Genomic DNA, 16429 nt, shown 5'->3' with positions numbered 1-16429 from the left:
TTTCATTCGAAATTAAGAGAAATTCCTCCCGTGTGATCATAGAATCATAGAATCGTAGAGTTGGAAGAGACCACAAGGGCCATCCAGTCCAACCCCCTGCCATGCAGGAAATCACAATCAAAGCATCCCCGACAGATGGCCATCCAGCCTCTGTTTGAAGACCTCTAAGGAAGGAGACTCCACTACACTTCGAGGGAGTTTGTTTCACTGTCGAACAGCCCTTTCCATCAGGAAGTTCCTCTTAATGTTGAGGTGCAATCTCTTTTCCTGCAGCTTGCATCCATTGCTCTGGGTCCTAGTCTCTGGAGCAGCAGAAAACAAGCTTGCTCCCTCCTCAATATGACATCCCTTCAAATATTTAAACAGGGCGATCATATCACCTCTTAACCTTCTCTTCTCCAGGCTAAACATCCCCAGCTCCCTAAGTCGTTCCTCATAGGGCATGGTTTCCAGACCTTTCACCATTTTAGTCACTCTCCTTTGGACACACTCCAGTTTCTCAATGTCCTTTTTTAATTGTGGTGCCCAGAACTGGACACAGTATTCCAGGTGGGGCCTGACCAAGCAGAATAGAGTGGCACTATTACTTCCCTGGATCTAGACACTATACTTCTATTGATGCAGCCTAAAACCGCATTGGCCTTGTTAGCTGCCACATCACACTGTTGACTCATGTTCAACTTGTGGTCTACTTGGACTCCTAGATCCCTTTCACACGTAGTTTCATTCAGCCAGGTGTCCCCCATCCTATATCTGTGCTTTTCATTTTTCCGCCCTAAGTGCAGTACCTTACATTTCTCCGTGTTGAATTTCATTTTGTTAGCTTTGGCCCAGTTTTCTAGTCTGTTCAGGTCATTTTGAATCTTGATATTGTCCTCTGGAGTATTAGCTACTCCTAATTTTGTGTCATCTGCAAATTTGATAAGTATTCCCCCAATTCTGTCATCCAAATCATTGATAAAGATGTTGAATAGAACTGGCCCGAGGACAGAGCCTTGTGGGACCCCACTGGTCACTTCTCTCCAGGATGAAAAGGAGCCACTCCTGTCTCTCAACCTTTTTCTCCTTCCACTTCTCTTGGCAATACTTATCATCCCTCCCTTTCTGTCTCCACACTGCACAAATATTGAAACCATGACCACCACAAGATGTTTGGTTTTCAGCATTTTAAGTCCCATTAAACACAGTAGATTTTGCTTTGATAAATGCTATGAAGTATTATTAGACACATGCTCTTTCCCATTTCTCTCTTGCTCTCTCTAACACAATGAAAAGGCAGAACTACTCAATACCTATTTTGATTTAGTTTTCTCACAAGAAGAGAACTGTGTGCTTCCATGCAGCAGCAGAGACCTTGATAAAGGATCTGGATTGCAAGTCAAGATTGATTAGTCAGGAATAGCTTAGCTAACCAAAATGAGTTCAGATCTTCAGGGCCAGACAAACTGCAGCCTAGAGTACTGAAGGAACTTGTGGAAGTATTCTCTAAACCACATGCCATCATATTTGAAAAAGTCTTGGAGAACAGGTGAGGTGCCAGAGGACTGAAGAAGGCAAAAAGGAAGATCCAGGAAACTATAAACCAGTCTACCTGACCTACATAACAGAGTATTTTTCAGAAAGGAATCTGTCTACAAGTATCTTGATGACAAGGTAGTGATCAGTAAGAGCCAGCATTGGTTTGTCAAGAACAAATCCTGACAAACTAAATTGATATATTTTATTTTAAATCAGGTCACTAGTTTAGTAGATGGTAGGAATGCCATGGATGCCACTTATCTGGACTTCAGTTAAGCATTTGATAAGGTTCCCTGCATTTGTTTGATTAGCAAACTGATAAAATGTGGAATAGATGGGAACACTTGAGTTTATGACACTGGGGATAATTTCAACATTAAAGAGAGATTAATGGGCATTTGAAGCATCCTGCAAATAAAGTGAAAATGGCAAGTAATTGCGTGAATGATTATCACACACAATTATGCAAATAAGTGATATCGGAAATGCATTGTTGCTGGAATCCTGAAAATAAATAGATGTGCATTAATGCTTCTTTGTGACCACTTTAATGGTGGGTTTTGTGTGACATCATGTGAAATCATTTTGCGTAATTACATGATTTTTTTCCAGGATATTAACAGGATAAACTCCTGATTTCCTTCATGTGATAAACTCCACTGTCATAATTGGTTGGAAAACCATGCTCAATGAGTCTTCATCAGTGGTTTCATTGCATCCTGGAAGGAGGTCTCAAGTAGAGTACCTCAGGGTTCTGTCCTAGGGCCATTACTCTTCAATATTTTTATCAATTACTTGGATGAGAGAGTAGAGGGAAACCTTATAAAATCTGCAGATGATACAAAACTGTTAGGCATGGCCAACACGTTGGAAGATTGGAACAGAATTCAATAGGTCCAAGATAAACTAGAAAATTGGGCAGAAATTAATAAAATGAAATTTAGTAGGGACGAATGCAAAATTCTACATTCAGGCCACAAAAAACAAATGGGGTATACATGGCTCAGCAGTATTACCTATGAAAAGGACATTGGGATAATTGTTGATCATAAGTTTATATGAGCTAGCAGGGTAGTGGTGCAGCAAAGAAGGCAAATGCCATTTTAGCCTGCATTAACAAAAGCATAGCTTCCAAGCTGAAGGAAGCAATAGTTCCAGTATATTCTGTGCTGCTCAGGCCTCTTCTGGCGTACTGTGTTCAGTTCTGGATGCCTCATCTTAAGAAGGATATAGACAAGTTCGAGCAGATTCAAAGAAGGCAACAAGCAGAAGAGGTATGGAGAACAAAACATATCAGGAGAGGTTGAAAGAGCAGGAAAAAAGCTTGGAAAAAAGAAGATTGAGGGAGAACATGCTTGCACTCTCTGTGACAGCAAAGGCTGTCACAGAGAACAGAGGGCACGTCTGATCTCTGATGCCCCAGAGGGTAGGACCAGGTCTAAAGTATATTTTGATTGAAAATTGGAAGGAACATTTTGGCAGTCAGAGTGGTTTGGCAATGAACCAATTGCCTAGAGAAGTGGTGAGGTCTTCTTCTCTGGACATCATAGCTAACTGCTGAGGATGCTTTGGGGAAGATCCTGCATTGAGCTGGTTGGATGAGGCCCCTTGCAACACTATGGTTCTGTGATTCTATGACTTCTGAACTGTTCACTTCAGAGTGCTGACATCCATCACCTCCCCAGGTAAAAATGTAAAGGACTGTAGGTTGTAGACTAGTTGCTTTGCACATTATTATTATTTTACATATTTTCCTCCTTAAAGGGTGAATGGGTAGCTGAAAAGATCACTGTTTATCTTGTAAAGTATACTCCAGAAGGCATGCAGGGTTTTCAGTTCAGTTGAATTAATTAATGTTCCTGTTGGAATTTTACCTTTTGCATTTCCTGGCTTCTTGTTATTTTTCTAGTGCATGACCTTAATGTTTTGTTTAGCCTTGGTACTGCAAGATGTGAATTAAAGAGAGGAGGGGAGGGAGGGTGTAAGCTGAGTGATAAAAGCATTCATAAAACCAACCCATTCACAGGTGATTAAGGCTTTTATGTAGCATTTTAATTAAAAACCCAAGAGCAAGTTTAGCACTGCATTGGGAGAGGGTCGTTAAAGCAAAATAGTAAATGCATTTTGCTGTGTACACAAGGTCTGCTCAGACAGAAAGACAAATTCTGGGGTCGTACGAAATGAAAGCTCCCCAAAGGCCATTGGCTTGTCCACACACCTGCCCTTGGTTCTGTCTGATTCTTTCTTGTGGCAAACCATAGCTGTTTCATCCAAACAGGCAAACTATGATTTGTGCTTATGTTAAAATAAGGAACAATTCTTCGAATGTGTGGGAAAGAACAATGGAATGGGCAAGCTTAATGCTTTTCAGTAGCTGTTCACATATCTCCATCTGAAATTCCCGACTGATACGGATGAATTGGCCTATCACAAGTGGTGAAACGTCACAGCTTGAAAACAGGAGCATAAAAGGCTCATCTTGTCTCTCAAGACACAAGATGCTCTGTTTTCAGAAGAAAGCTTTCAGCTGTCTGCTCCAATTGCTTAAAGCTTTTCCAGTCTAGTTTCTCCTGGTCTACCAAAAGCATGAAGAGTTAATTCAGTAGTGAGCAAAACACTCCATGTATTTGAAATTTCTCAAGTTTCATCCTTTCTTCTCTTTGTGGCAGAGAAAAAATGCAGCAAAAGTATGTCTGTGCTTAGGGTGTATACTAAAGCCTGCTGTACACTGTCATGCAACTGGACTTGTCCTGGCCTACAATGTTTATGATAAATATTCCTCACCATAAATACACTTTTGTTGGAGTTCTTAATGGCTCTTCTGTGAGGTCTCAGTGTAGCACTGCTACATTAGTGCTGTCAGCTTCCTGAGGAGTTTCCCCCCATTTCATTGTAGCTTCTAATATCATGGATTGTGACTTTTAGGAGCAAAGGACATGCACACAGATAACCCACAGGTGTGTTGTAGATGTATTTTAAAACTTTCTTTTTAAAAATCTTGGCATGGAGTGGCGTTTCACCAGTTTTAGACTGAGCTATATGAATCTGAATGGTATATGGATTTGCTACCTTGCTTTGAAAGTTTTTAGGCACACAGAATAAAAGGATAAGGCTTTATTAAAACAAAACTATATATTCACATGACTTAATATGTTTATTCTGCCTGGGGTCCCAAATGAGCTGTTCTGTTTGGGAAGAAGCTAGCTGCTTGATATACATCCTATTAAAAATGTGGTGCATAAGTTCAGTATCTTCAAGGAATATGGAAACATAGCCAAGTTTACAGTAAGGACTGCAGATGTGCTAACATGAAAGGAACACCAAGGGAGAAATTGCAAAGTGAAGAGAGCAACCTTAAATGGAGGTTTTGTGGGACAGAGTGGATGATGAATGCCACTGTTTTTATTGACATCTGCTTGGTGGCTGTAAGAGAGGCATCGTGGCCAAAAATTGTCAGCAGGGATATTTCCCCCCAACTAGAAGATGTAGTATTGAAAGGAGAACAATAAACTGTTATCAGGATTGCTGCTTATCCAAAGGACGTTAGTACAACCTTTCCTCATCCAGTATTCTTCAGATATGCTGGGCTATAGTTTTACTCATGCCCATTCAGAAAGTTCATAACATCTGGGAGGCACTAAGTTGGGAAGTCTGCTTTAATAAACACGGTAGGCTGATGCAAAATAGGAAACTTCACATGAAAGTTAAATGCTCTTCTTGGAGGATTTCTATCAACTTTCTCATTCAGTTTGCCATTGCTAGCTTTGTTTGCATGCTGGCAAACTGACACCCCCTGAATGTGTTGTATTATCCACAGCCAACACAGCCACTAAGCATGCTGACTGGGGGTGATGGGCAGTATTGTGGCAGGCAGTGCCAGCTCTGGTGTGTGATGTGCTGGTGCCATGCTTGGTTACCACTGGACCATAATCTGCTACTGTCTGGGTACCCCTTTGGAGGCCTCCTGGACTATGAATCCTAGCATTCTGTTACATAGTCCAGCCCTTATAGCACCAGCAGAAGCAACTCTTAGAAGTTAGGAGAACGTTAAATGTGGCTGCTGAGTCTGAAATGACTGAATACTACTGTTCTGAGCAGAATCTTTCCTCTTACTCAGTCACTTTCATCTCAGCCATGTGACTGTCCAAACTATGCAAAAAGTCAAGATTTCTCACAAACAAAAAGCTTCATTTCCTATCCATTGGGATTTCATGGAAAAACATTTTCAATCCACAGGGACCTTTCCAGCCAGCAAGGACAGGAGGAAGAATGACGGAAGCTGGGTGGGCAATTTGGCCAATGAACATTCACATTTCATAATGCTATAGACCAGTGATTCCCACACTTTGGTCTCCCTGATGTTTTTGCACTTCCGCTCCCAGAAGCCCCAGCCAAGTTGGCCAACTGTCAGGAATTCTGGGAGCTGAAGTCCAAAACATCTGGGTGACCAAAGTTTGGGGATCACTGCTATAGACAATTAACCAACCAGAGATTTTGTTGGTGCCTTTATTCACCATTGACTCTGGAGGCCTGGATGGACATGCCTTCTTTTTTTAAGCTACAGTGATCCAAAACCCTTACTATTCTAGTGTAAAGGTCCTATGCTCCCCCTCCGATCTCAAACCCTGGTTTCCAGAGTCATAGTCCAATGTTCAAACCATTACACCATGCTGGAATAAATAGGCATCATAAAGTTCCTCTGTTGTTCTGCACTTCCTGCAAAACCTGGTCCTGCTTACATCAGGGCCAATGACTCTCCCATTGTAGGATAAATGTTCACTTCCAAATATTTCTGTAAAATTTGTGATAGAAAACAGACTTATTTGTTTTCCTTTCAGGCAGAATAAGAATATCTAATTCTTCTAGATATTGCAGAGGAATGCTTGACATGCTGTAGGTGCAGGGTGCCAGTTTAAACAACTGACGACCAAGTAAGGATTGCTGCTACTTTTTTCACTTTTAAAATGTAGGGAAAGTGTAGCATTGGGCAGAATGAGAGAGACTTGAAACATCTTTTGTTCTACTTCCCCGTGGTTGCTTGCTTCTAAGTGTGCATACAATTTCAGCAATATGTTTAGTCCACTGCTTTGAGTGACTGGATGCACCTCTCAATGAGCCTTTATGAAAAAGAATAGAGCATTGGATCCATCTTATCCAGTTTAATGCCTCTACTATGGAGGTACAATCCAAACATAACCTGTGCTGCATGTATTTCAACAGATCAGGTGCTTATGTCTGCTCCATTGTTTGCACAGTGCTCTTTGCAGATTCACACCACCACCACCCCTGCTACCATTCTAGTGGATTTTAGAATGGAAAATAATATGCAAAATTATGTACATTTTTCTAGAAGCCACATTAATACAAAGCCACTTATATGCATTTAACAATGTTAAAATGTGCTTCATCTCCCTTTTCTATGGAGTTTATCACATGGGAGGAATTTATCTTAATTTCGAATGAAAAGAAAGTGGGGCCAGAACGCATTCACGTGAATTCACTAGTTCAGCAAATTTATGTGAATTTGAATTGCATTTGAACTGACTTCCCATTGCCCGAAAATAGCTTGCCATTGCCTGAAATTGCGTGCGATCACCTCTCACGCAATAACGTGAAACCCCATGATTGCATTCGGACTGACTTTCCATTGCCCAAAATTGCGTGTGGTAGTCTATCACGCAATAACGTTAAACCCCATGATTGCATTCGGATTGCCATTGGATTATACTTCGTTTCCCTTGTCTGAAAAACTCATTTGTCACAACTTTTTCATCCTCCTCCTTCTCTACATCCATCACTTTCCAAAAGTAACTCAAAATTTTCCATAGGCATATACATAAATACTTCAATTTAGTTTTTATGGCAGTGAATGGTCACATTCAGGGTTCAGACTTCTGACACCTTTTCTTTTTCCTTCTTGTCTGTCCTTAACTGCTTGAAGAGTTTCTTCTGTCATTAATTGAGAACTCCCCTTCCTTTTGGCTCCAGATAGCATCTTTTAGTATTCTTACTCTGATAATGTCCCTGGCTTCAGTCCAGAGTTCTTCTGGCTCCTGGTCAATTAGACTTAATACTGCAAATCTATTTTTACATTATCTTTAAATTCTACCAAGATGGTCTTCATGTTGTATTTTAGCATGATGATTGGTTTACTCTAGTTTTTGATATTAGTAGTTTATAGTCTGTGCTACAATCTGCTCCTTGTCTTGTTTTTCAAAGAGAATGGGGTTTCTTAATCTTCTGCTTTTATGTAGTCTATTTGATTTATATATTAGCTGTCAGGAGATGTCCATGTATACAGTCAACTTTTTGGTTGCTTGAAAAAAGTGTTTGTGATGAACAAACTGTTGGTCTCACGAAATTCAATCAAAAGCAAGCTGAGGGGCAAATTAGGAGAAGGTGAGTGAGACTGGGAAATTTTAAAAGCAACTGAAAGAGTGGGGTGCCAGAGGATTGATCAGGACTGTTGAGGGGATGCTGCTGTTGTTTCCTGCTTAATATTCCACTTCCATTGCAAACTTTGTGGTTCTCTCAAGCCTGCTGATGCCTTCAGTGTTTGTGTTGCCAGTTTGGTTACCTTTTAGTCCCCATGCATGGAAAATGATTTTAGCATTAGTATATTGTGGTATTATTTTTGTTGTTTATCTTTATTTATATCCTATTATTTGCTTTAAAACTGAGATTAGGTCATCTCACACATTAAGAGAAATACAACATAGTTAAACATGATTTTTCCACATCCTGGTGCTCTCCATTTGTTTTGGGCTTTAGATCCCAGCATTCCTGACCATTGGTTATTGTGTCTGGGGCTATCCAAAATGTTGGGAAGGCATGAGTTTATAAGTCAAAGCATTCCATCCATCCCTGGTCAGGGATGTAGTCTGGGAATTGTAGACCCAAAGCAATTGAACATTGGTCATTCCCTATGTAGAATAATAGAGAGAGGGGGACGTAAAATATGACAAAATAGTTGATAAATCACGACAGTGCTGCTACCCTTGCATCTTCGGTCAGGAGTAACATAAACTTCACTTTATCACTATGATTGTCTCTGAGTTCTTGTCTCATCTCAGTCTCTCCTAGTTTGCAGCTGTAGCAACAGTATACAATGAAGGTCATTAGGGTATAGTGGGCTCATATTCATTAAAATTGTAGCCAGGTTTTTCTGAGCAGGACCAGATCTCAGTGGCTATACATTAATCTTTTTCAGGCATTCATTGGAGGAGGGGGGTTATGTGAATATGCATTATGGCAGCGGGCTCCCCACTTCTCCCCTCCAACTGATACATATTAAATAAAAGGTCTACAGGGAGCTTGTGTATGGACATTTGCTTTGCCCTCTCACATACCTTCCAACTGAGCCAATTTGGCAGGGACAGAACTGCTTAATCCGCTGTCATCCCACTATTTCAGTTGCTTTAAAAAACTCCCCTGTTTCTCTCTCCTACTCCCATGTTCCCCTTAGTCCTCAGACTACTTCTATTGTTGCAAACTGAGGTCAAAGTGCAAAAATAGGTCTCAATTAACTCCTTGGGGAGGGGGAGGGGCAGAATCTTGTCCTTCCCAGTCGGCTCAAGCAAAAGCAAACTTCTGCAGCCTCTCCTAGCTTGTGTGTTCTTCCTCATTAATAAATTTTGCCATCTTGAGCACACTTTGATGTACCTTGGCCACACATGCCCCAGTCCTCATCTTTGAAAGGTTGGAGGGTATGCTCTTCAAAATGGACCACTAAACAGGGGCTCGCGGCTAAAACTGCCATGAGTTGCTTTGTGTTGCTCAGGGTATGCCTGTGCACTTAACTGGACGGTCTTGTCTCCATTGATCAGTTTAATCTGTTTTTTGGAGGCTTAAGTCAGGTCAGTTTATAAAAATTGAAATACAAAATAGCATTAGACTAGTCCTTCATCCTCCCTTTCCCCATGTATGGAGTGTTGTTATTTCTCTGTATACATGAATATTTCTCTTTTCCCTCTGTTCATGGGGATGGTCGGCCCCAATCTTCTTGCGCTGCTGTGCTTCACTTTTAAGGAATGCTACCGGATGTGTGTCCCTTCTGAGGGATAATCCTCTGCAAACAAATGATAGATAGATAGATAGATAGATAGATAGATAGATAGATAGATAGACAGACAGACAGACAGACAGACAGACAGACACACATGCAACAATCCAGATATGAGTTAATTAATTTCTCCTGTACTTCGTCTCTTGGAAACTGCACTGTGCCCCAGTCCAGATATGTATTTTTTAAAACCATTTTCTTCACACTGAATGCCTAAACTTGGACTAAAGACTTGGAAATTTTGTAAGGAGGAGGGGGAAAAGCACCCCGAGTGCCGAGTCTAGGCTAGAATTCCAGAGGAAGTTGAGGGCCTCCAGTCTTGCACAGGAAGCAATCTTGGAGCAGACCTTAAATGCCAGATTCCAGGCAGAGTTTAACTAACCACTGACAGCTCTGTAAACAAAGCAGGGACAAAAAGAGAACAGCTTTCCCTTTTCTGGTAGTCATTTAAAGTCTGAGGGCCTGCAGGAGAATTCTCCTATATTTGTCTCGATAGGATATAAACCAAAGGCTGAAAGAGCTTTGCATATGAAGGAACTATAAGGGGAGGAAATATTTCATGGAGTAAAAACATCAAGGAAAAGGTAGGTACATATTTCAGCTGTAGACTCTGCAATATAAAGATTAAGCCCCCCTCTCCCAAAAAAAATCCAACTCTCAGCTTTACTTTGTGAAGGAGGATTTATTGCAAAATTGCTTTCGACTGGGTGGTATTTTAAACTTCAGGTTCTCTATCTTTCCATTCTCTCTCTCTCTCTCTCTCTCTCTCTCTCTCTCTCTCACCTTCTTCCACTTCCATTCCACCTTGAATCATTCTAAAAGACTTTTTTAGCTTTGTGGCTAACAAGGCAAAACACTCTTTAAGTTCAGGATACTATTTTGCCAGTGCATTTTTTTTCTTAAAAAGAAAAATACAAATTCTGTGCTTGTTTTTGTATGCTGGCAATGGTACAATTGTGATGTTAACAATTACCTAACCTCATTCAACGTTCCAGTAGCCAAAGTAATATTAACAAATATGTATACTGTTTACATTCTTATACACGGCATGCTCTTAATGATTATACTGTATAGGTATGCTTGTTTCCCTAACGTCTGTTTAATTTCAGCAAAGAATACAGTACATTATTAATAGTTATTTTTTAAGACACCCATCTTCACTTATACAATGTTAAAAGCTTAGCTTTAAAACATAATAATTTAATTTATAGATAGGAAGACAGATTCCAAAATTGGTTTTATATATCTTATAAGTTGTTTAAGGAAACCTTAGTTATTGTGTTGTCTGTTGACAATCCATTTTATTAGAAGAACTGAATTTGGGGGCCGATTCTAAAAGGGAAGCAACAAGTTAATTTAGCTTTGCTCGCTGAAGGCATCTTTAATTGCCATGTCTAGTTCTAACTTATTTCCTTTTCTCCCTGTCTGTTTCGTTTAAGAGTTGAGTCTGATTTGGAGTTTCATCCAAGTCTGAATATACGCCATGGATGACTTTGAACGTCGCAGAGAACTCAGGAGGCAGAAACGAGAGGAGATGCGCCTGGAAGCAGAGAGGTAATAAATAATGCATTTTTTTATTTGGAAATGTTGCTGTGGTTTTATTTTTTATTTATTTTTTTGTTATAAATTGGCACCGTCCTTGAGTTTTCCTTCAGTTGAATATTGGTGTGCAGTGCAATAGACTGTGCTGGCCAAACATTTTGCAACAATTCTTCAACCACTAGGCCTTTTATTGTAAACTCCATTTGCCACCTATTATGCCTTGAATTACTGAACTGCAGAAGAAAGAAGAGGAGAGAGAAAGCAGAAATGAATCTGATTCTAGTGTTTATAGGCCTTATTAGAAGGAAAGCAGGAGGAGTTGGTAATAGCCATGTTTAAAGTGTCTAATTACTGTCTTGTAGACACAGTTGTGTTGGCACAGCCTACAGCAAAATTACAGGGTATTTGAATCAGAGCTGTTTGGGAACATTTTAAATGTGTTCTAACAGTATAATGTGTAACAGCAAATAGTATTATTGTACTTATTATTAGTTGATACAATTTCTAATTTTAGGGTAGTCCTTTCAGCATGAATCCTATGGAACTACTGTTTGCTTGTTTCTTACTTGCTTACATGGGTGAAAAGGACAACAGAGTTTGGTTGTGAAATATTTATATCAATGATAGATATGGTGGACAGTAATCTGGTGCCAGCAGAGTACCTTATCCAAAGGAAGCTTGCCAGAGCAGATGCTGTCAACATTTTCCCTTGAGCTGAAACATACAGGCAAAGGGCCTTCAAGTTTGCTGTTGACTTATGTCAACTATATGAATTTGATATGGTTTTCTTAGGGAAGGAATATTCAGAATATTCAGAGATGGTTTTGCCAATTCCTTCCTCTGAAATACAACCTACAGCACCTGGTATTTGTTGGTGGTCTCCTATCCAAGTACTAAGCAGAGCTGGCCTGCTTAGCTTATAGGATCAGATGGGATCTAGTGCCTTTAGGATATTTAGGTGTCTAAAGGGCTTTTTCTGTAATAGCAGGAAGATAAAATGAAGTTTATGTTCTGTATGTAAGCCAAGAGGCAATTGAAAGGAAAGGCGGTACATATATGGATAATTTTGAAGGGTGGTGACTGTTATTGCTTCTTCTGAGTGTGTGAGAGAGTGGCAAGCCAATGGAGGTAGCAAAGGCTCCTTCTCCTTGAATCTCTGTTCAGTACAATATATGGCTCTTGTTGAGAAATGACTTACCAGTTGGGTAGTTTATGCTTTCACCATAAGTTCTGGAAAGCTAAACGGGACAGTTGTATCACTTTACTCAGGTTTGTTGAAAATTTGTGACTGAACTCCTGGCTGACACAAGTCAGTTGCTGATATTGTTGCTGCTGTTGTGTGTCTTGAAATTCTTTCTGACTTATGGCAACCGTAAAACAAACCTATTGGTGAGTTTTCATGGCAAGATTTGTTCAGAAACAGTTTGCCATTGCTTTCCTTTGAGACTGAGAGTCTGTGACTTGGTCACCCAGCGGGTTTCCCTGCCTGAGTGGGGATTTGAACTCTGGCGTTTTGGAATCGTGGTCCAACACTCAAACTGCTATACCATACTGCCTTGAGACAAATTTCTATGTGAATACAAGGCAGGAATACATAGAAGCTGTCAGGTAGCTCTGAGATTTTCTTAATGGGATCCGTCACCCACCCAAGCCTTCCCTTTGCAGCTATATTTGTTGTCCTTTCAATTCTTTACCCTCCGGACCCGGTTTGCACCAACTGTTATTGACCAAGATTGAGAGAGAGAGAGAGAGAGAGAAGGAGAGAAAGGCAGATCTAAGCAAGCGGAAACTGCTTCTTCTCTTTAGTCTTCTCACTTCTTGAGCTCAAAGAGAGCACAGGTGAACTGGCTACAATGGCAAGATGGAATAACAGGAAGGCCAGCCAGTCTTAGGTTCTGGCAGTTTGACCTCTACTAAAATGTGGACATCAGCAGTTACTTGATATCGCCTATATTGATGCTGGGCCTGCTTGTCCTTGAAAAGAGTTGAATGACAGGAATAAAATAAAGACATGGTTGCCTGTGGTGTTGTGCATTTATTCAACTATGGCCTCTGGGCAATGAGGTTTGAAGGTTTTTCTAATGCTCCAAACCAGTAAAATTTGTTTGACTAGGAAGTATGAAGCAGAGCATTGTGCAGAGTGAAGCATTCTGTGAGAACATAACAACCCACTGAGAGGAGAGCCTTTGTTGCTGCTTCCAGTTGTGGGCCATGGAAAAAAAAGGTTCCCTTGCTGTGACATTATAAAGAATGTCCTCTACTCACCCTCCACCTTGAAATCAGAAATAATGTTTCCTCACTTCCATGGCCTGAAAATGGGCTTAAAGGGTGCAGTTGCCCACTCAGCTCTGTCTGGAACTGTAAGAACATATCTTTCCATCCGCCTGTTGATTTAATGGGTTTTATAATGAGGTGGACTTAAAAAAATGGCATCGCATATACTGAAGTTTATGAAGTCTCACACCTCAGTCTTCTGCTTGTGGCAATAAAGCATAGATTGGCATCTTTTCCTATCCATCTTTCTCTATTCCACCACCATGAAAGAATAACTATAGCTCACATTTGAATGTCTGAAATAGAGAGGGAGAAGGTTTTGAGATTAAAAAGTTTTTTTTTTCAAGGCAGGCATAAGCCTCAGCAGCTCTCTATTTCAAACATGACATTTCTGGATTTGATTATTTGTGGTTTTGATTAACATGTTCTCTCTAGGAATCTCTAGGACCTCCAGCACAACTCTTCCAGAAGTTGATCATAGAGTTGTGCTGGAGAACCTAGATCAGGGGTAGGCAACCTGTGGCCTGCGGGCCGGATGCGGCCCAGTGAGGCCTTGGGACCAGCCCCAGCCCGGTCCTGCCGCCGATTGCCGCCAGGGCCTTTGGGGGGCAATTGTCTATAGAAGCCTCAGAAACATGCATTTATATTAACATTTTTTAAAAATCAGCAAATTTTTTCGCGTGTCCTCCATTTTTTTAAAAAGTGTCTTCCATTTGAAAATTTTGTCCTACATTTGTCCTGGTTTATTTATAAATTTAATTTTTTAAAAAAATATATTTATTTATTTTTTGGCTTCGGCCCCCCAGTTGTCTGAGGGACAGCAACCCGGCCCCCGGCTCAATAAGGTTGCCTACCCCTGACCTAGATGTTCCCAGAGGAAACACTTCTCTAGGCATTTGTAGATCCTCCAGCATGTTTCTATGATCACTTTCTGGCAGATGTTGACTATAGAGTTGCACTGGAGGACATGGAGATTCCTAGAGAGGTTTTCTCTTAGGTAAAAAGAATACTTTTTTTATTTGCGGTATTCTACATCATGGGGATCCTTCACCCCTAACCCTAGTGAATGTGGAGGGACCACTGTACTCTGTCTTTCTCTGGTAATGTCTTGTATAATGTAGCTTATGATTCAACTCCTTCTACTGTGCCTGCCTCACCTCACTGGCTGATCGCAACAAGGATATATATGATATCTAGTACTTGGGAAAATACAGCTCCTAAGCAGCACCTCTCTTTTGTTTTGAGTTGCAATAAAATAAATAACATGTATAAATTCGGATATTATCATATCATGTGTAATACTATCCTCTAGAGCAGGGGTAGGCAACCTTTTTGAGCCGGGGGCCGGGTTGCTGTCCCTCAGACAACTGGAGGGCCGAAGCCAAAAAAATAAATAAATAAATATTTTTTTTTTAAAAAAAATTAATTAAATAAATAAACCGGGACAAATGTAGGGCAAAATTTTCAAATGGAGGACACGTTTTTAAAAAAATGGAGGACACGCAAAAAAATGTTAATATAAATGCATGTTTCGGAGGCTTCTATAGACAATTTCCCCCCTTGCCCACTGCTTGCCCCCCTTGCCTGCCGCTTGCCCCACCCTTGCCTGCCTCCTCCTGATAGGCCAAAGGCCCCATGCCCTCATGCAAGAGGCCAAAGGCTCTGGCGGCAATCGGCGGCAGGACCGGGCTGGGGCCGGTCCCAAGGCCTTGCCGGGCCGCATCCGGCCTGCGGGCCGCAGGTTGCCTACCCCTGCTCTAGAGCAGTCTTCCCCAACCTGATGCCTTCCATCTACATGTGTTGGACTACAACTCTCATCACTTCCAGTTTGCCATTCTGGATGGGGATGATAGGAACAGATCACCAGGTTACAGAAGTCTGTTCTAGAAATACAATGAGAGATTATGGTGGTGGGGAGAGGATCATTAAAGTAGTAGCATATCTTCATTGCTTGCAGCATTTAGTTCCATACTTAGAGGTGCACTTTAGCAATAATACCTAATTCCCTCCAAATGACTCAAATGCACCCAGCCATACTCTCTTCAGCTCAGCCCTCCACTTACTTTATTTTTTTTAAAAAAGTTTAGCTTAGAGGCTAAAATGTGTATTCTGTTTGATTTCCTCAACTTGAAAATGACTAAAGAAGTTTGCTCAGCCTTCCCAAGAATATGTTCATGGAGAAGTCAAGCGTGAAGATTTAGGCCTGGAATGGCATATATGGGGAAATGTATATGCTATAGCCGTCAACTGATTAAAGATTGATTAGCTGTGCTATTGTAACTAATTAAACAACTGGTATAAAACACACAGTATTTCCAGGTTTTAAAACACACTAGGGATTTTACAGGAATCTTGCTTCATTCAGATCTGGCTTGAATTATTCTAGTTTCAGTATTTCCTTCCAACCCCACAACCCATCCTCTTGATTTTTCCTCTTGTCTAGTTTGGCAGAGATGGTGGCACAGTAACAGGTATTTTGAATTCCTCTCTACATGCGTGACCAACATCTGAGATGTCTGCAATTCTAACATTCTATGTATATAGCCATCTTGGACTTTGTGGTTGTTTTCAACTGCTAGGAAAGACTGGGATTCTCAGCTTACAAAGTAAAGCTATTGTTATCAGTATGAAACCTAGCCAAAGTTCAGTAACATAATTTCTTGGCTTACGACTCCAAGAATATTCCTGTCCATGCTGACTGGGGGTTCTTTGAGTTTTAGTTCAAGAAAGAGCTTAACTTTGTCAAGCTCTGAAATCTGGGTTTATTGCAGGTTCTATAGTAAAATTACCATTTTGGGGTAGATATGCATTGGTCAAATATTGTGCTGTACAGAGTTTCAGAAGTAGCAATGTTTTTGTAAGGACCAAGATAATTTTACTAAATCTCCCTTGTATTTTTTGAAATGTTTTCGTAATTATCTATCTCGATCACATTTAGCAATAGCATTTACATTTCTATACTGATTCACAGTGAACTCAGCACTATCTAAGCAGTTTACAGTCTGTAAGCCAATTGCCCCCAACAAGCTGGGC

The 16429-nt window shown here is 40.6% G+C and overlaps 1 protein-coding gene across 11 annotated transcripts in view; it reads left to right on the top strand.

Moving 5' to 3' along the window:
* Positions 1-16429, top strand: part of CALD1 (caldesmon 1) — a 236193-nt gene that overhangs the window by 104614 nt on the left and 115150 nt on the right. For 10 of the 11 annotated variants that reach the window (XM_089527702.1, XM_089527699.1, XM_089527697.1 and 7 more), the window contains exon 3: positions 11020-11134. In XM_089527702.1, coding sequence (XP_089383828.1) covers positions 11064-11134 — 71 coding nt within the window. In that variant the 5' untranslated portion in view covers positions 11020-11063. Of the gene's footprint in view, positions 1-10014; positions 10165-11019; positions 11135-16429 lie in introns of those variants that run through there. The other variant, XM_089527694.1, reaches the window with a different exon arrangement.

Source organism: Sceloporus occidentalis, unplaced genomic scaffold (genome assembly GCF_023333645.1).
Source record: "Sceloporus occidentalis isolate IW3139 unplaced genomic scaffold, rSceOcc1.0.p SCAF_5, whole genome shotgun sequence".
Lineage (NCBI taxonomy): Eukaryota > Metazoa > Chordata > Lepidosauria > Squamata > Phrynosomatidae > Sceloporus > Sceloporus occidentalis.
This window is presented reverse-complemented; position numbering and strand designations above follow the sequence as displayed.